The following is a 21,439-nucleotide window of genomic DNA, read 5'->3' as shown; positions in this document are numbered from 1 at the left end:
CCATCATGTGTCGTCCTTTTTATCTTCCTCGGGAGTTTACATCGGTCATAATCAGCGCCGTTTATATTCCACCACAAGCGGACACGGACACTGCCTTATGCGAGCTGCATGAGGCACTCACACAACAACAATCACAACACCGGGACGCTGCGCTTATTGTAGCGGGGGACTTTAACAGTGCCAACCTCAAACGCGCAGCGCCGAACTTTTATCAGCACATCACCTGCCCCACCAGGGGCGAAAGGACACTGAATCACTGTTACACTACAGTCAAGGACGGCTACAAGGCACAATCTTGCCCACCGTTACGGGACTCGCGTCGGGGGACATGGAACCATACAAGGCTGCGTCATACAGCGTCCGGAAGGCGGTGAAAGAGGCGAAGCAGCGCTACGGGAGGAAACTAGAGTCACAACTCCAACAGAGTGACTCTAGGAGCCTGTGGCAGGGACTAAGGACAATAACGGATTATAAAGCACCAACATCCGGTATGATAAACGCAGACGTGTCTCTGGCAGACGAGCTGAACACTTTCTATGCTCGCTTCGAGGCTGCAGCTAAAGACGATAGCGATGCTAATGCTAGCGGCGCTAACGGCTGCAGACAGGAAGTCACTGCCAGCACCGGAAGCGCGTTCATCATCACAGAGCATGACGTGAGGAGAGCCTTCAAGAGAGTGAACACCAGGAAAGCAGCAGGACCAGACGGCATCTCAGGTCGTATCCTCAGAGCCTGCGCAGACCAGCTAGCACCTGTGTTCACTGAGATATTCAACATTTCTTTATCTCAGTCGGTGATCCCCACATGCTTCAAAGAGTCCATTATTGTTCCTGTCCCAAAGAAACCTCATCCTGCTTCTCTTAATGACTATCGCCCTGTAGCCCTCACCTCAGTAGTGATGAAGTGCTTTGAACGCCTGGTCAGAGACTTCATCATCTCTTCACTACCAGACACACTGGACCCACTACAGTTTGCTTATCGTCCAAACCGTTCCACGGACGATGCAATCTCTCATCTCCTCCATACATCTCTCACTCACCTGGACACTCGGAGGGGGAATTATGTGAAAATGCTCTTCATCGACTACAGTTCTGCATTTAATACCATAATTCCCTCCACACTTACCACCAAGCTGGAGCACCTGGGACTCAGCTCATCAATGTGTCAGTGGATCTCCAATTTTCTGACTGGCAGACCACAGGCAGTAAGGATGGGCGGACATGTCTCAGCCTCCCTCACTCTCAGCACTGGAGCCCCCCAGGGTTGTGTTCTGAGCCCCCTGCTGTACTCTCTGTACACCCACGACTGCGTGGCCACTACCAGCTCCACCACCATCATCAAGTTTGCTGACGACACTGTTGTGGTGGGCCTGATCACGAACAACGATGAGACGGCCTACCTGGAGGAGGTTGGAAATCTGGAGAACTGGTGCCAGAGAAACAATCTCCTCCTGAACGTCAGTAAGACAAAGGAGCTGATAGTGGACTTCAGTACAAAGCAGGTGAGGAACTACCAGACCCCCGTCATCAACAGGAGCCCAGTGGAGAGAGTGGACAGCTTCAGATACCTCGGTGTTCACATCACGCAGGACCTGGCATGGACCTGTCACATCAACACCGTGGTAAAAAAGGCCCGACAGCGTCTCTACCACCTCAGACGCTTGAGAGACTTTAGACTGCCCTCCAAGGTGCTCAGGAATTTCTACTCCTGCACCATAGAGAGCATCCTTACAGGAAATATCACGACCTGGTTCGGGAACAGCACCATGCAGGACAGACGAGCTCTACAGAGGGTGGTGCGATCAGCTGAGCGCATCATCCGCACCGAGCTCCCTGACCTGCACTCGATCTACAGCAAGCGGTGCTTGACCAAGGCCAGGAAGATCGCGAAGGACCTCAGTCACCCAAATAACGGACTGTTTACTCTGTTGCGGTCTGGGAAGCGATTCCGCTCCCTGAAGGCCAACACAGAGAGACTGAGGAGGAGCTTCTTCCTGCAGGCGATAAGGTCTCTCAACCACAACCACACCACTATGCAGAACTAACACAATCTTTTCATAATTGATCAAATCTATCAATCTTTTTACATCCATGAACATTATGGACAATTACATGCACACCTTCCTTCATATCTACACTACATGTTGTATGCTTACATCCTGGACCATTGCACAAAGACACTTTAATAACTTTGCACACCTACCTTCACAACTACACTACATGTTTACGTCTACATCCTGGACCAATGCACAAAGACACTTTAATAACCTCTGCACAAAGACACTTTGGTTCTATGCATATTTGCACACCCAGTACAGTATATTTCAATTTGCACAATATATTTCTATTTTTATGTACATCATATTTCTATTTTTATTTTTAGTTCTATTTTTCCTAGTTTAATTTAATTTTTCTATTTAATTTCTATTGTATTTCTTTTATTCATATTTATTTCTTATTTGTAAACTTTAATTCTCTTTTAGGGTCAATGGCAGTCGTATAAGCATTTCACTACATTTCGTACTGTGTATGTTTGTGTATGTGACTAATAAAATTTGAATTTGAATTTTGAAGTAAAACTTTTACTCACATGAAGAAACCCAGAATAATTTCATATATTCTTTCATAGTTTGCCACCACTGCTTGTGGGAATGTGTCTGCAATGTTAAATGGATCACTAGACACCCCCTTCAACTCCTCAAGGTACTGTGCATACTTTTTTTTTTATTTTTACAAAAGTGGGCTTATGTAAAATAGGTGTGATAAACCAGAGTTAGGTTATGTTTTAACAGGGGGGAGCAAACACTTTTTCATACCGGGCTTTGTAGTTTTGGATTTTATTTTCCCCATAATAATAAAAACATTCATTTAAAAACTGCTTATGTGTGTTATCTTCGACTAATAAAATAAACTAAATTTGTCTGATGAAATGATGAACATTAAAGTGTTACAAACATGCAAATAAAGATTAGTAAGGGGGCAAACACTTTTTTTTACACTATTGTACCTGTATTCATAGTCAGAATATTATGTTGAGTTTGTCAGTATTGTTTTTAAATTAATTTTGTGATTTTGTGATGAAATCTTTTCTGCCCTAATCTAAAGAATGTTATCAGAAAGTTCCAATCAGGATAAGTTTATAAACAAAATATTCTACATTTTGTGAATCTTGTGAAGCAAATAAACTGGCACCCCATAATCTATGCTCTTCTGTGTGGCTTGCTTCCCTATTTAATCTGGAGACCAGATTGGAGTAGCAGTGGTAAATGCATGAAGTTGTTTAATCACAATGTAGAGAGATTAAGGCACAATGTATAGTTCTTCTGCCCTAAACATTTCGTTCGTCATCACCCATGAAGACAGGGTGTTTGCATGTTTGCTTTTTCTGTAATGTATTTTAAAAAACACCACCTCTCTTTTGGCTTATGACTGGCTTCGCAATATTGATCAATCAATATGATCTTTTATAATAATATATTTTTTTCATTTGTTTGTTTTCTTAAGTATCTTTGGAAGTGTAGAAGTGAAGAATCTTGATCCAAATAAAGTGGAGGGTTTGACTATACTGCTGGTCACCAAAAACACAGACACGTAAGTATTGGAAGAGAAAACTTGCTTTACTCACACACTCTATGGATGTATTTTGGTGCACTTAAACAAATGAAAATATACACCGCCTTGGCAAAAACGTCACAATTTGGATTCAAAAAAGCAAATATCCTTGATTGGATAGTTGATTAATATATGTTTTAGCTGTCAACAATTTATCAAGTTTAAAAATTTAAACAAGTTCTTGTTTATTAACAATTTAAAGCCTGACTTATGCTATGAGTAACTTCTCATTTCTTAAACAGCCAATGTTGGACATGTATTCAGTGCTCATGGAAAAATGTTAATATGTTTCAGTAGGGTATAAATGCTATTAGGGATTTAACCTCAGAACCTGTAAGTCAATGGAGCTGATATTCTAAAGTGGTACAACTCGAAATGTAAGAGAATCTTGCAAGATTTACAGGACTGTCCACCACCACCAACAAAAGATGCACTCCCAATCAACTCCTAATTCTGACAGCTGGCCAATCAGTAGATGCTTTTAGATAATTTAAAGATGCAGTAAGCTTGGGGTATGTAAACATTTGGCCTACTACAAAAGCATTAAAATTACCTCTAATGTTAATGAAGTAGATTGCCTAATTTACTTGTCAGAAGAAATACTGACACAGATACTGTACTCTTGGCTTGCTTATCAGGGACAATCTCATCATTATCTGAACAAATTTTTTCTCACTCATACACACTTCCATAAATGTTCTTCTCATTTTGTTTTTTGTGTGATTTTTTAAATGTGAATTTTATTGAATTTACATTATAATGTTAAGAACTAAGATTGAATATCTTTAACTAAGGTGTATGTGATCTTTTGCAAACTATGCAATGTTAATACTATACATGTAAACCTGCTATGAATTAGAGCTATGAGAATAATGCCCTTCTGCTAAATTTATCTTACTTTATGTTAACAGGACTACATGTGATAATCCGTCATTTAAAAAGCTAAAAAACATTTTGAATGCAATGATTGCTTACAACTGCAGAGAAGTTCCTTAGTAAGTATACTGTAATATTATGAGATTTTGGGCTACGATTAATATGTCTTCTGTAAATGTGAATGTTTTGTTTTGATATTTAGTTCCAGAGTTGAAGGCTGCATTTCAGACCTGGAGATTCCATGCCGTGACTGTCTATGAAAATGACTTCTGTCTGTAATGCACTGAAGATTTCTGAAAATCCATTACAATCATGTATAATCTATAAGCTGTATTTTACTTGAATTTTAAATGAAAAAGAAAAAAAACTAGGTTTGTTAGTGTACTGATTAATACATATTGATGAAACTAAGATGTTTTACTATCTATTGGCTAAGACTGTGATTTATTTTATATAAGTATCAGGATTTCTGTTAGACAGTAAACACTGGTAAAATGTCTTAATGACAAGCAAATTAAGACCTTGCCAGGAAATAAAATATATGTAATTCTGTTAAGTTTTTTTTTTTTTTTATCCCTTTTGTTTTTCAACAATGCATGTATTTAAATGAATATTGATGATGTGCTTAAGAAAAAAAGTTGTCATTTAAATGTATCTGGTGCTGCTGCTAGTGGCTGCCACAGCTGTCATTACCTACTGCTAGCCTCACTGCCATGAGTTTCCTTTAAAGGACAGACTCTTGTTGATCCAACAGACCAAATTGTGCTGACATGACCAGAAAATTCAGACCTAAAAATTTTGTAATTGAATAACCCAGTCAGGTATCGACAAAAATAAGGAATGTGGCAGGACATTAATCAGCTTTACTTAATGAGAACTCAAACACTGGAAATCACTGAAAAAATCACCAGAAAAAAAAAACAGAGAAAACAACATACTTGGGATAGAAACATGGAAATAAGACATGTGCAATGCAAAGATACTGTGAAACCAAATAGGTGTAATGTTACAATGAATGACTATAAATTGAGACAAACACTCATCCCCCATGCTATATCATTTAAAAGGTAGATAAGATAGATGCAATTAAAGATAATATGGATCCCAGGGCCTAATTAGTACTAATTAAAGAAATTACAGTAAATTGAAAAAAAAAAATACTGTGAACCAGGAACTGTAAAACCGTGAATCTATCTGATAATGATTTCCATTATAGAAAGTTTTTTAAGAGGCAGATAATATCCAGATCTTAAGTAATCATATTATTTTAACCATTTTAACAGTAAGCGGGGGATAATTATTTTTATCTTTTTTTTTGGTTCGCCTTGATCTTAAATATTCTTCTTGTTCTCTGTCTGGACTTATGCCTCTCTCTCTCTTTCTCTCTTTCCTATATCCAGTGTTTTATAACAATGTTTTTGGGCTTGCTTTTTTATAAAAAAAATAATAATAATTATAATAAAAGAACTGTTTCCTGTCTACCCGAGATGCTCATTTGCTCATTTGTTAATGGCTGTATTGGCAAAATGAAACAGCTGTAAAATATAGGGTTAATTAACACATCTTAGGACATTGGGTAAATTGTAATAATTAAATTTAGGAGATTAAAGTCAAACATTTGTTATATTGACTAAGTTTACATTTACGTAAATCATTTACATTCTGTGTATAGTTTTCTTCTTAATAAGGCATATAATACCTTATATATACATAATACTAGAATACATAACATAATATATATATATATATATATATATACAGTGGTGTGAAAAACTATTTGCCCCCTTCCTGATTTCTTATTCTTTTGCATGTTTGTCACACAAAATGTTTCTGATCATCAAACACATTTAACTATTAGTCAAAGATAATATAATTGAACAAAAAATGCAGTTTTTAAATGATGGTTTTTATTATTTAGGGAGAAAAAAAATCCAAACCTACATGGTCCTGTGTGAAAAAGTAATTGCCCCCTGAACCTAATAACTGGTTGGGCCACCCCTAGCAGCAATAACTGCAATCAAGTGTTTGCGATAACTTGCAACGAGTCTTTTACAGAGCTCTGGAGGAATTTTGGCCCACTCATCTTTGCAGAATTGTTGTAATTCAGCTTTATTTGAGGGTTTTCTAGCATGAACCGCCTTTTTAAGGTCATGCCACAACATCTCAATAGGATTCAGGTCAGGACTTTGACTAGGCCACTCCAAAGTCTTCATTTTGTTTTTCTTCAGCCATTCAGAGGTGGATTTGCTGGTGTGTTTTGGGTCATTGTCCTGCTGCAGCACCCAAGATCGCTTCAGCTTGAGTTGGCGAACAGATGGCTGGACATTCTCCTTCAGGACTTTTTGGTAGACAGTAGAATTCATGGTTCCATCTATCACAGCAAGCCTTCCAGGTCCTGAAGCAGCAAAACAACCCCAGACCATCACACTACCACCACCATATTTTACTGTTGGTATGATGTTCTTTTTCTGAAATGCTGTGTTACTTTTACGCCAGATGTAACGGGACACGCACCTTCCAAAAAGTTCAACTTTTGTCTCGTCGGTCCACAAGGTATTTTCCCAAAAGTCTTGGCAATCATTGAGATGTTTTTTAGCAAAATTGAGACGAGCCTTAATGTTCTTTTTGCTTAAAAGTGGTTTGCGCCTTGGAAATCTGCCATGCAGGCCGTTTTTGCCCAGTCTCTTTCTTATGGTGGAGTCATGAACACTGACCTTAATTGAGGCAAGTGAGGCCTGCAGTTCTTTAGATGTTGTCCTGGGGTCTTTTGTGGCCTCTCGGATGAGTTGTCTCTGCGCTCTTGGGGTAATTTTGGTTGGCTGGCCACTCCTGGGAAGGTTCACCACTGTTCCATGTTTTTGCCATTTGTGGATAATGGCTCTCACTGTGGTTCGCTGGAGTCCCAAAGCTTTAGAAATGGCTTTATAACCTTTACCACACTGATAGATCTCAATTACTTTTGTTCTCATTTGTTCCTGAATTTCTTTGGATCTTGGCATGATGTCTAGCTTTAGAGGTGCTTTTGGTCTACTTCTCTGTGTCAGGTAGCTCCTATTTAAGTGATTTCTTGATTGAAACAGGTGTGACAGTAATCAGGCCTGGGGGTGACTACAGAAATTGAACTCAGGTGTGATAAACCACAGTTAAGTTATTTTTTAACAAGGGGGGGCAATCACTTTTTCACACAGGGCCATGTAGGTTTGGATTTTTTTTCTCCCTAAATAATAAAAACCATCATTTAAAAACTGCATTTTTTGTTCAATTATATTATCTTTGACTAATAGTTAAATGTGTTTGATGAACAGAAACATTTTGTGTGACAAACATGCAAAAGAATAAGAAATCAGGAAGGGGGCAAATAGTTTTTCACACCACTGTATATATATATATATATATATATATATATATATATATATATATAATTTTATACAATATAAGATGTAAATTAAATGAACTAAAATAAGAAAAAAAAACAAGAGAGGAAAGGTAGAATGGAAGATGGAAGGATATGACTGATAAATAAAGTGGTGGATTTTTAGGTTTTCAGTTTATTTTATTGTTTATGTTTTTATAAAGCATCCTTACAACCAAAGAAATAAGGTTCCATCAAACTCCTCAAGCACCATGATCAAACTGGCTTTCATGACGACCATGCCAGGAAGGCCAGACCAAAATCTATATAAGAAGTTCATTTAGAGTTTCCAGCCTATAAATAACTACATTTTAAAAAGTATACCAAAGTACTTTCCATTTTGATGGTTTAATTTGAAACTTAATCTTTATATAAATGAATCTATAACATCCACTTTCAGTAAAGTTGTTATTAACTTCATTTTATTCTTTTTTTAAATAGTTTTTTGGACAATAACTATTTTCCTAAAATTTTCTTGCAATGCTCCCCTTGGCTTAGAGAAATTAAGTATTAAGGCACGCCGATGAACAGGTGCTGACGGTTAGTGTCACATGTTAAAGGCAATAGATTAGTGTGTTAATACAACAAACCTGATGAAAAACATGAAAAACTGTTGTCACAAAAGGGCAGGACAAGTCAGAGCAGAAGCAAGGAGAGGCAGAGAGCCTGCAGGCATAAACCCCCAGCAGGGTAGACTGAGATCAGCAACTGGGGAGGGGCATGAGGTTAAGAGATCTGAAGAAGGTTATCACAAGGGCCTGGTTGAATTGTAAGTCTGGGAAAACAGGCACAGAGTAAGAAATACTGGGACGTTAATCACATATTGAATATAAGGCTTAGTACGACTTGTATGGTGTATGTGTGTGAGGTGTGTCTGCAGGTGCATTACTAATCAGGTGGGCTGCTAAGGGGAATTGGGTAAAGGTACAAGCACAGAGTAAAATGATTCACAAAGATTTTTTTCTTAAATACAGGGCTTAGTATGACTTATATAGTGTGTGAGGTGTGTCTGCAGGTGCGTTAATAAACAGGGGTGGGCTGCTAAGGGGGAGTTGGTAAATGGAGTAACCATTTTGCTGCCTTTTCTGTAAGCAGTTTTGAGTTCTGGGTGTTGGAATTTTGTGAAAGCTCTGGCATGGGTCTGACATTTAACAGTTTTTCATACTTTTGGTAAAGCTTTAAAATGCAACTTTTGTAGTCAGAGATATTTTATTTTTGTGTGCATAAGTAACCTTTTTAAAGTATCAGTATTGGGATGCTATCTCTAGTACTGTATTACTTGGTATCATACCGAGAAAAAAGCAGTGGTAGTGTATTGTGCTATTGACTACCAAAGTCAAAAGTATTTTATTTTTTATGGAAAAACTAACTAGCTAAGTAAGCTATCTACAGGTTTTACAGACAACATAAAGTGCATGTGCAAATGTGCAAACGAGCAACAACAAAGTGACAGTGCGACAACCACGACATAACAGAACATAACATATGGTGTTGAGGTAGTGGAGAAACAGTAAACATTCCTTAACACAGCAGCAAGAATTGAGGAATTAGTGCAAAAAGTAATGAATATTGTGCAAAAGATATAAACAGTGAAGCATTTACAGAGTGTTTGCGCTGTGTTGATTAGTCAGTCCAGTCTCAATGTTTTGAGGTAGTTGAGTTAAGCTGAGTGATAAGGTTTGTGTGTTAGTGTGTGTGTATGTGTTTTATCAGTCCAGTTCCTTTTTGTTGAGAAGACGGATGGCTTGTGGAAAAAAGCTGTTGCACAGACAGGATGTGTGTGCCCGAATGCTTTTGTACCTTTTTCCAGATGGCAGGAGTGTGAAGTGTGTGTGAGAGGGGTGTGTCCGATCAGCCACAATGCTGGTGGCTTTGCGGATGCAGCGTGTGGTGTAGATGTCTTCAATAGAGGGAAAAGAGACCCCGATGATCTTCTTTGCTGTCCTCACTATCCGCTGTAGGGTCTTGTGGTCTGATATGGCCCGATTCCCAAACTAGACAGTGATGCAGCCACTCAGGATGCTCTCGATAGTCCCTCTATAGAAAGTGGTCAGGATCGGTGGTGGAAGCTGGGCCTTCCTTAGTCTTCTCAGAAAGAAGAGACGCTGTTGTGCAGGGAGCTGGTGTTGAGGGACCAGCTGAGGTCCTTCTTTAGGTGGACACCGAGGAATTTGGTGTTTTCGACAAGCTCCACAGAGGAGCCGTTGATGCTCAGCGGAGAATGGTCGCCTCGTGTCCTCCTGAAGTCAACAACCATCTCCTTTGTCTTGTCAACATTCAGAGACAGGTTGTTGTCGTTACACCAGTATATTAGCCTCTGCACTTCATCTCTGTACGCTGACTCGTTGTTCTTGCTAATAAGACCCACCATGGTCGTGTCATCGGTGAACTTAATGATGTGATTCGAATTGTGTGTTGCTACACAGTTGTGAGTCAGCAGTGTGAACAGCAGAGGACTAAGCACACAGCCTTGTGGGGCCCCAGTGCTCAGTGTGGTGGTGCTGGAGGTGCAGTTCCCGATCTACTTAGGTACTGACTAAGGCCTTCCGGTCAGAAAGTCCAGGATCCAGTTGCAGAGGGAGGTGTTCAGGCCCAACAGGCTCAGCTTCCCGATCAGTTGTTGGGGGATGATAGTGTTGAATGGTGAGCTGAAATCTATGTACAGCATTCGAACGTATGTGTCCTTCTTGTCCAAGTTTGTGAGGGCAAGATGGAGTGTAGGGGAGATGGCGTCGTCCATTGAGCGGTTAGGACGGTACGCAAATTGCAGTCGGTCCAGTGAGGGGGCAGCAGAGTCTTGATGTGTCTCATGACGAGCCGCTCGAAGCACTTCATGATGGTGGGTGTAAGTGCAATGGAACGGTAGTCATTGAGACAGGACACAGTAGACTTCTTGGGCACAGGGACGATGGTGGTGGCCTTGAAGCACGTGGGAACGACGGCGCTGCTCAGAGAGATGTTAAGGATGTCGGTGAGAACATCTGCCAGCTGTTCAGCACATTCTCTGAGCAGTCTGCCTGGGATGTTGTCTGTGCCAGCAGCTTTACGTGGGTTGACTCTGCATAGAGTTTTCCTCACATCAGCTGTAGTGAGACACAGTAGTGAGTTCGGAGGAGGGGTGGTCTTCCTCGCCGACACGTCGTTCTTCCTGTCGAACTGAGCATAGAAGTTGTTCAGTGCATCTTGTAATCCTTGCCACATGCGCCGTGTGTCGCCGCTGTCTATGAAGTGGTTGTGGATTCTCTGGGCGTGTGCGCGCTTCGCCTGTCTGATAGCCCGAGAAAGTTTGGCCCTTGCTCTTCTAAGGGCCACCTTGTCTTCCGCTTTGAAGGCAGAGTATCGGGTCCTCAGAAATGCATGCACTTCGGCAGTAATCTACGGTTTCTGACTGGGACATGAGATGATGTTCTTGGAGACAGTGACGTCATCAGTGCACTTGTTGATGTAGCTGGTCACTGATGACGTGTACTCCTCAAAGTCAGTGAAGTCGCTGTAAGTTGCAGCCTCCCCAAACATGTCAGTGTTCTCGAAACAGTCCTGAAGAGCAGAGATGGCTCCTGCTGGCCAGGTTTTCACCTGCTTCAAAACCGGTTTTAGCCGAGGTGAGGGTACTGTATGTCTGTGTAAACAAGATCCAGCGTGTTTTCCCCTCTCGTTGCAAAGTCCACATACTGATGGAATCTAGGAAGCACTGACTTGAGATTTGCATGGTTGAAATCTCCAGCAACAATAAACAGTCCATCCGGGTGTGTATTTTGCAGTTCACTAATCTTTGTATACAGTTCCCATAGCGCTTCCTTAGCATTAGCGCTAGGTGGAATGTACACTCCAATAATGAAAACAGTGGTGAATTCCCGTTGTAAATAAAAAGGTCTGCATCTAAAAGTCACAAACTCCACCAGCGATAAGCAAAAACTACAAACTAGCACAGAGTTTTTGCACCATTTCGTGTTGATGTAAACACACAAGCTGCCACCGCGAGTCTTACCGCACAGAGCTGTATTTCTGTCGGCGCGAAACGAGGCTAGGAAACAGACACAGCAGTCTCTAACCTCATGTTGTGTAGCCTGCTGGAGTCGGATGTAGTCCAGTTTATTGTCCAGGGAGCAGACGTTGGATAAGGTGATGGACGGGAGCCTAGCACAGACTCCCGCCCGCTTGCCGCACTTGCGCTTCCTCGCGCACCGCTTCCGATGTCTCCTTCTCCGGCTGCCGGTATCAGGCAACGCCGAGGCTTTAAAGCCTGGTTCACGCAGCAAGCCAAGGTCGCGTAGCTTTTCCCGCAGCTCATCGTGGATGTCGTTACCTGGGTTATTTAGGTAGAAAAGTGTCTGGCTGTTGTATGTATGGACACCAGTCGCGATGATATCCATACACAGAGTAAAATAAACACGCTACACACAAAACGTAAAACAACGTAGCACCATTTTGGCTCCGGAGCGGCCGCTGCGTGCTACTGCTGTGCCGCCATGTTGCTAGTTAAAAAAAAACAGATTACTGAGCCGCCGCTTTGTCTCCCCCTAGTGTGTCTACGTGTGTACTTGTTCACCAGTATCTGTATAATCACAAAAGCAAGTTCACCTGTGTCTACCCCTGTGTGTCTTTATATATACCAGCCGAGCCCGTAGCCCTTTGTCTGTTCACTGTCGTGCACTGTCGTGCTTGTAGTATGTTTGTGCGTTTCAACTCTGTTTCCCAACCCCCAGGAGTGAAAGGTGTCTGCAGGACAGGGCAGGTGGCAGAGAGTGTATCGGATCATTGCAAGGACTAAGGGACCATGAGTCATCCCAGTCAGAGTATGACTGAGCTTTTTTGGAGTAGAAATTATCCTACTGCCTGCCTGCAGACCCATCTCTAACCCCTAAAAGGGTAGCGCCATAGCCGGCGTTTTCTTTGTTTTGTTGTGTTGTTTTTGTTTCGTCAATAAATCTACCTTGTTGATCCCTGCATCTGCGTCTGCAGTCTCTACAACATGATAGACATGACATATATATTGTAGAAGATGTTATTGTAATAAAGTATAATAAGAATAGTCCAAACAATGTGCCAATGTTTAGAATATAATAATTTTGGAATTTGTGACCATTAAAAAAATGCTGGAAAGAAAAAAACAATACAAAAAAAAATAGAGGAGAGATAAAAGGATATGTTTGAAAGGTGAAGCTTTAGTTAAATCATGCATTGGTGGATTTTTGTTTCATATTTTTTTTCTCATTATAACCAAAGCAATAAGGTTCACTAGAAAATATATAGAATATTACTTACTTTAGTATTACTATCATGGATTTTATTTAGTGTACTGTCTTCATATAATTTTAGTGATGGATGTTTATGAGATTGTTGTTAACTCACATTTACTTATTTATTTTACTATATTAATTTATTTAATTGTTATTGATGAAAAAAAAGAAAATATTAGGCCATCTTTTACATCTACAATAGAAAATTTTGATGAATTTGGATAAGATTTTGATGTATTTTATATAATTCGTAGGAATGAGCTAATCACTAATGGTTAAGAGTAAAGAAGTAACTGCTGGTGTTATTTAACCACAGACAGATATTTATAAGAAATTAATTTTATTTAAATGAACTTTTCATTATTACTTGAATACTCATGCACCAGGGGGCAAAATAGAGTTATAAAATTAGGTGCCAATCTACTTAAAAGGGTTTTCATTCTGAGTGGTATTTTTAGTCAGATTATTAAGTAAAAGAATAAGAACTGTTTAACAGGACAATCAGACTTTATGTTTAAAATTTCAAAATGAAATATTGGTGTAAGAGGGCAATACCATAGTCAGTAAAATATTTTCTGAAATACCAATTCATATTGTTTGGACCCAGAATATATTAGGCCTTAAACAAGAAACCAGGGGGAAGACTGTGTTTAGTCTGTTGACTGAAAGAATCAGGGTGGAGTTGGAGACCTTACCCACCAAGCTGCAGATTCAACAACAGTGTTGGGATGTTGACAATTGCTAATATGTTTAAAATAAGAGTCCATTTTAAATGAAAGCCATGCTAAAAGGAAAAATTATTACGATCAGAGACATAGGCCAGTTTCGTACTCTATGGATGAACTGGTCAGAGTGAAGACTCATCCTTGTTCAGATGCTTTGGAAAACTTCACTGCTAAATTAGCACCTGTTTATGCTGGCCCTTATATAGCACAAAAGCTGTCTGAAATAAATTATAGGCTGATAGATGTGGGCAGACACCCGGTGTTTTTCATGTGGCAAACCTTCTTCCCTTTCGCATTTTGGACCCAAACGGTGGAGTGGTGCCTATATCTCAAGGGGTTCTGCTGAAGAGGTATTGGCTGGTGTTTCCGTGCTGGATGAAATGCCGGAGGGGCCCGCTGACTGTTTTCCGCAATTGACAGTGACAGAATTGCAAGTTGGGAGTGATCTTAGTCTTTTTGTGATAACTAGAGTTATTGAGCTGTCAAGTAGAGAGATTGATGTGACCTGCAGGTTGAGGAGAGCTTTAACTTGGCTCCGAGTGACCAACACCGTAAAGAACATACTGTAGAATTTACAATAATTTACTGGCAAAAAAGTTGCCAATAAAACTGTGTAAAATAGCCGTTTAATGCTGTAAAATGGATTACAGTATAATACTGCTTAGCAATTTACAATAAATTTATGTTTGCAGAATACAGTATTTATTTATTTTTATTTTTTTTACAGGATTATAAAATTAAACTTGTAAAAAGGCATTACAGGTTTTTTTGTAATTACGCTAAATTACAGTACTTACCTGGCAACAAAAGTTACCAATAAAATCCTGTGAATTAAAAAAAAAAAGCCAAGAAGTAGCTGTAACATTTTGACTGTGAACTGTAACTGTAAATAATCACTCAAATTCAAAGCTGTTGTAAGAAAGTGGTTTATTAAAGCTGACACCTGACAACACTTCAGCACTGTTACCTTTTCAACTACAGAAAAACTTATAAAAAATCAGCTGTTATAAAACAACTACAAACAACTCAAGATTAAAGCATAAAGCAATAGTTAAATAAAGGTTAAAGGGACTGTTTGCCTAAAAATAAAAATGGTTCATTATTTCCTCTTCTCTGAGACGTTTCCACTTTTTTTGCTCCAACCTTTGATGTGCCTGTCTTGGTGCCGGTGTGTGGGTTGGTTCCAACAAAACATCTGCACAAACATCAGTCAGACAAAAGCATTTGCTGTACTATAGTAATGCATTACAAAGGAAAAATTCATCCAAAAAAAAAAAAATTATGTAAATGTTTTTTAAACATTTCTACTATAATGAAAGAATATAATAAGAATGAATAATAAGATTTAATAAGCATGAGTAAACCAAACAGCCTTGGTTCTCAATGACATTTACATTATAGAGGAAAAAAATAGAGCCATAAAATATTTTGTTTAACTGGATTTTTTTTACAGGTTTAGAATAGCTTAAAGATGAGTACATGACAGAATTTGAATTTTTGGATGGCCTATTTCTTGAAGTAGTGTCAAAGGTTTAATTCACCAAAAAATGGAATTTCATTGTCATTAATCACTCACCCTCATGTCCTTCAAAACCTGTAAGACTTTTTGTTCATCTTTAGAACACAAATTAAGATATTTAATTTATATATTTATAATACTTAATTTAATTAAGGGGGATGTTCTGGATCAATAGTCTCGGGGATTGGTCTACATCGCAACCGCGCACACGCTCTTCCACTCGCTCTTCCACTCGTTCGCAGTACCGACAGCGCGCTTTGCTGCACGGCCGTCGGGATAATAGCTCTGCTACCGGAATACCGGCTGTGGTTTGGGTATTAGCAACCTAGCTACCCCGAAGTTACCACGCAGAGTCCGGTCAGTTAAATTTAGCACAGCACCCCATTTTTCCAAAATGTCTAACCCCAAAATGCAGTCCTCCTCGATATTCCCCACAAAGAATTCGTGTGAATGAGTTCGCTCACCTATTTGGACTTGCACCGTGCGACAAGCCCGTTTTTTTCATGTAGCTCCCAGACACGGTGCAAATGTTAAAGGCTGGGTCAGGCACCTACCGAGGTTCACTTACCGAGCACCCCTGAGCTGCGGGAGATCGCTCGGCTCTTTCGCAGTGTTGTTCCGCCATTACGGGTTCTGCGCGCTCCGCCTCGCGTAGCGCTTCAGAAAGAGAAGCTGGTGCCGCTAACCTGATGTGCTCGCGTAGCCGCGGCGGTCGGAGTCCTCAGAGAAATGCGCGATGAGCTAGCTTTTCCTGCTTATTGGGCTCGAACTCTGGATAGCCCCGCTCGCGAACCGCCAGCTCCTCGCACGCTGCCTCCGTACGGTTACCCGCGCCGAACCGAAAGTGGAGCGACTCTCGTAGCTTTGCCCAGTCCTTCCACTCATCGGCCCGGAGGTCTTGCAGCGCCCAGAGCGCGTCTCCCTCCAGCGAGAGTGCTACTCTGATGGCGGTTTCCGCTGGGGACCAGCCCGCAAAGTCGGCGGCTCGCTCCATTTAGGCAAAGAATGTGTAGGGTTCGACAGCGCCGTTGTAGGAGGGAAGGCGCAGCTGCAGCTCGCCGGCTGCCGGCGCACAGAGCTGTACTGTAGCTTACTAGGACTCTCAATGAGTCCGTTCCGAGATCCATTGCCGGAATCTTCATTTCGCTGCTCCTTAATTCTCCTTCCTTAATTGCTCCACTATTCGGGGGCCGGCTTGGATCTTTTGTAGGTCCTCTAAAGTGCGCTCCAACTCGTAACTCTCCATCCCACTTCTGACACCAATGTAGCATTTTACCGCCAGAAAGGATGTTGGAGAGACGAGTAAGCTTAACTGCTGCCCAATGCAATGGCTGGGAGTACTTTATTTTGCACAGCACAGTACAGCATGAGCAGTATATTCACACGAGAACCACATCCAATTCAACCTAAGCATGAACCAGAGCACATTCAACAGATCACACACACAACCCATACACAAACATGGCTAAAGCCACTAACCCAAACACCCTTCCCCAACATGGTGAACACATAGCAACCCCTCCCGCAAAGCATGATGGTCATCAGCCGCCACAATATATTTTGCACCAATTGTTAATATTTAATTAACAAAAGCACAAAGGCGTCACTAGGTTTTTCCATAGTTTAGAGTGACAAATCGTACCTGCGTACTTCGAAGTAAAAAAAAAAACGCTACACAAAAGTCTGAATCGTTAAACATACAACACCAGTGGTTCACCCTTAATTTTATGAAGTGATGAGAATACATACTAAATTTGTGCACAATGAATAAAAATTACTTTATTCAACAATTTCTTTCAGTCTCTGGTGTGTGTTTTTGGTGCACAAAAGTATTCTTTACTTGATGCTAAAATGTTGAATAAAATTGTTGTTTTTGTTTTATTTTCATACAAAAAGTATTGTCATCGCTTCATGATGTTATGATTGAACCACTGATGTCTTCACTACCTTTCTGGGACTTAAAAATGTCAGTTGCATTGATGTCTATGGAAGGGGAAAGTCATCTTGGACTTCTTTAAAAAATATTTATTTGTGTTCCAAAGATAAACATGTCACGTGCCAACCAGATCAACCCAGCACCTCCAGACCCTAAACTCTACTCCAGGTTTTTTTCCCTGCAAGCTCACCTGCCGCTCATGCACACCTGAACTTGATCATGCAATCATCTCTAGGCTTTTTAACCACGCCAAGAGAACCATTCAGTGCCGCAGTATCTCACTCGTGTGCCTCGCGTTTTTTTCTGTCAAGCAGTTACCGATTTAACCTAGCCTGTTATCGACCCTGCCTGTTTCTCGGATTTGTCACTCGTCTACGTGCTACTGTTACTTCTGTTATCGTCGGACTGATCAATGTGTATGACCTCGCATGCTCTTAGGATTTCGGATTTGTACTCACAAGGAGCTTTGATTAATTCTCAACAGCAAAGTCTTCAGCAGATCTTCCAGGCTTTGTCTCAGCTGTCGACTCAATTTCAACAGGTATGCACTGCTCTCCCTTCTACTTCGACAACCCCGGCTCAACACGAGCCTCGTCTGCCCAACCCTCAATCATACAATGGTGACCCGGAACATGTTGTCCCTTCCTGTCTCAGTGCTCACTGTCACTGGAGCTCCAGCCCTCAACCTTTCCCACCGAACGCTCCAAGGTGAACTCTCCCTTAAATGTCTTTCATAGTCTCAGGCCCTAAAAGGACATAAAGGCAGGACAATGATATTAATTTATATGAATCCAGTGCAACCAAGGATGTGTAATCAAACTTCAATCAAATCATAATCACTCCAGGGAAGTTAAAGTTGCATTTTACTCTCTCCCCACCCAAAAACTAATATTACTACATGAGAAAGCATAAATGAAACCCTCTCAGTTGCATGGCTTATCTCTATAATGCCTTTAAGTCCTTTCAAGTGTTGGGCCCCACTAACATACATTGTATAAACAAAATCACACACCATCAAAATAGATTTTGTTAATGTTCCAAAAACAAAAAAAGGTGGAGGAGTTTGTTTTAAGAAAGCATAAAGGTGAACAAAAAAATCAGTGAAGTCTTTTTAATCCTTCATGTCAAGTGTTTTTGCAGTAGCGATCAGGTAGATGATTATGACATACCATCTACATTCAATTCAAATCTACAAAATACTCTATCGAGAGTAAGGCGAATAAATTGGTAACAAAAAGGAGCATTTATCAACACCGGCATGACATTACGTTTTTACCTTTTAGCTCCGTGATGTTTCGACTTGCCTTAACAAAAAAAATCAATAATAAAAAAAAGTTAACGACACATTTCTTTACAAAATATACTTAAGGTTTTAGAGAAAGTCATTCAACAATGTTAATATTTACATTTTTTAACAGCAAAGACAACTGAGCACTTCATATAACGTTAGTTTTGTCTTGCACTTAAGTTAGATTGATGCTGTGCCTGCCAAAGATAATCTCTTGAGAGCAAAGAAGAATAAATGGTAACAAAAGGCAGTATTCATTAACACTGGCATGACATGTTTTTACTTTTTAGCTCCGGCTCGCAGGTGATGTTTAAACTTGCCTAACAAAAAAAACGTTAAAAAAAAAAAACTTAACGACACATTCCTTTACAAAATAAACAACATTTTAAGAGAACTCTTCCAGTGATGGTAATATTAATGTTTTTCTATCAGCAAAGACAACTGAGCACTTCATGTAACGTTAATTTTGTCTCACACGCACTTTGATAGCAATGCTGTGCCTGCCAAACTACAAATACTCTATAGAAAGCAAAGGCAAATAAAGCTAACAAACTACAGCATATATCAACATTAACATGATGATAACGATTTACCTTTTAGTTTAGGCTGCTTTCTAAAATGGCACGCACTGCATTTCTCCTCCTCGCCTGAAGCAAGAGATAAATAAAGTTAACTACACATCCCTTTACAAAATAGCTAAACATAACGTTTAGAGGGAATATCCTGATAAAACTTATATATAATGCGCTTCTTGTTTTGACATTAAGCGTCATGTAATCACAACTGTAAGGGCCATATTTTATTCTTGTAATTTGTTGTTGTGTTTATTTCATTTCAGTCTATTAGTTAAGCATTAAGTATCATACTCATAATTTGTATTGTGACATCATTTCATGAGTTGTTCTGTGACATCATCTCACAGTTATGTAGCTGCATGTCTATCACGCACGTTAGTTGTTCAGTTGTTGTTAAGACACGGAAGGATACAGAAAGGTGTGGAGCACACAAGCTTTTTGACCGTGAGACTGTAAGCTAAAACATACAGTAAAATGAGTTGTTGTAACTGTAATCTATCGAAGCTACAGAACACAGGAAACGACTTGTCGTGACTACAGTGGATTTATGCAAGAAACTGTAACAACCGTTGTACTTTGATGTTAAAAATAAAACGAGACAAAGAAATCAACGAAACGTCTGGAGTCGTGAGTGACACTGTGTAACAAAAGGGACACGCGTCAGAACTTGTGAATAACATGCACGTACAACAACTGTGGACATCAACATCCGTGCACTGTTTACTATAACACTGTGACCGTGTGTGTGTGTGTGTGTGTGTGTGTGTGTGTAAAACATATTTTATTTTGTGTTTGTAAGCGCGTGTGTACAGTGCGCGTGTAAAATCTCATTAGATGTAAATAAATCCATTTTGTCTCTCCCTATCTGTTTTAGCCTGAGCGTGCGCGCGCAGGGCATATATATACAGTGGTGTGAAAAACTATTTGCCCCCTTCCTGTTTCTGATCATCAAACACATTTAACTATTAGTCAAAGATAACACAAGTAAACAAAAAATGCAGTTTTTAAATGATGGTTTTTATTATTTAGGGAGAAAAAAAATCCAAACTTACATGGCCCTGTGTGAAAAAGTAATTGCCCCCTGAACCTAATAACTGATTGGGCCACCCTTAGCAGCAATAACTGCAATCAAGTGTTTGCGATAACTTGCAACGAGTCTTTTACAGCGCTCTGGAGGAATTTTGGCCCACTCATCTTTGCAGAATTGTTGTAATTCAGCTTTATTTGAGAGTTTTCTAGCATGAACCGCCTTTTTAAGGTCATGCCACAACATCTCAATAGGATTCAGGTCAGGACTTTGACTGGGCCACTCCAAAGTCTTCATTTTGTTTTTCTTCAGCCATTCAGAGGTGGATTTGCTGGTGTGTTTTGGGTCATTGTCCTGCTGCAGCACCCAAGATCGCTTCAGCTTGAGTTGACGAACAGATGGCCGGACATTCTCCTTCAGGATTTTTTGGTAGACAGTAGAATTCATGGTTCCATCTATCACAGCAAGCCTTCCAGGTCCTGAAGCAGCAAAACAACCCCAGACCATCACACTACCACCCCCATATTTTACTGTTGGTATGGTGTTCTTTTTCTGAAATGCTGTGTTACTTTTACGCCAGATGTAACGGGACACGCACCTTCCAAAAAGTTCAACTTTTGTCTCGTCGGTCCACAAGGTATTTTCCCAAAAGTCTTGGCAATCATTGAGATGTTTTTTAGCAAAATTGAGACGAGCCTTGATGTTCTTTTTGCTTAAGTGGTTTGCGCCTTGGAAATCTGCCATGCAGGCCGTTTTTGCCCAGTCTCTTTCTTTTGGTGGAGTCGTGAACACTGACCTTAATTGAGGCAAGTGAGGCCTGCAGTTCTTTAGATGTTGTCCTGGGGTCTTTTGTGGCCTCTCGGATGAGTTGTCTCTGCGCTCTTGGGGTAATTTTGGTCGGCTGGCCACTCCTGGGAAGGTTCACCACTGTTCCATGTTTTTGCCATTTGTGGATGATGGCTCTCACTGTGGTTCGCTGGAGTCCCAAGGCTTTGGAAATGGCTTTATAACCTTTACCAGACTGATAGATCTCAATTACTTTTGTTCTCATTTTTTTCTGAATTTCTTTGGATCTTGGCATAATGTCTAGCTTTTGAGGTGCTTTTGGTCTACTTCTCTGTGTCAGGTAGCTCCTATTTAAGTGATTTTTTGATTGAAACAGGTGTGGCAGTAATCAGGCCTGGGGGTGACTACAGAAATTGAACTTTTAACTGTAATAAACCACAGTTA

General features: G+C 40.3%; 1 protein-coding gene across 1 annotated transcript in view; it reads left to right on the top strand.

Moving 5' to 3' along the window:
• Positions 1 to 5,039, top strand: part of LOC128519602 (ADP-ribosyl cyclase/cyclic ADP-ribose hydrolase 1-like) — a 28,278-nt gene extending 23,239 nt beyond the window's left edge. Inside the window, exons 5-8 of the mRNA XM_053493378.1 lie at positions 2,629 to 2,702; positions 3,504 to 3,590; positions 4,523 to 4,606; positions 4,690 to 5,039. Coding sequence (XP_053349353.1) covers positions 2,629 to 2,702; positions 3,504 to 3,590; positions 4,523 to 4,606; positions 4,690 to 4,747 — 303 coding nt within the window. The 3' untranslated portion in view covers positions 4,748 to 5,039. The remainder of the gene's footprint in view (positions 1 to 2,628; positions 2,703 to 3,503; positions 3,591 to 4,522; positions 4,607 to 4,689) is intronic.
• Positions 5,040 to 21,439: the final 16,400 nt, after the last annotated feature.

This window comes from Clarias gariepinus, chromosome 3 (genome assembly GCF_024256425.1).
Source record: "Clarias gariepinus isolate MV-2021 ecotype Netherlands chromosome 3, CGAR_prim_01v2, whole genome shotgun sequence".
Lineage (NCBI taxonomy): Eukaryota > Metazoa > Chordata > Actinopteri > Siluriformes > Clariidae > Clarias > Clarias gariepinus.
The sequence above is the reverse complement of the archived record's forward strand: the minus strand, read 5'-3'. Positions and strand labels throughout refer to the sequence as shown.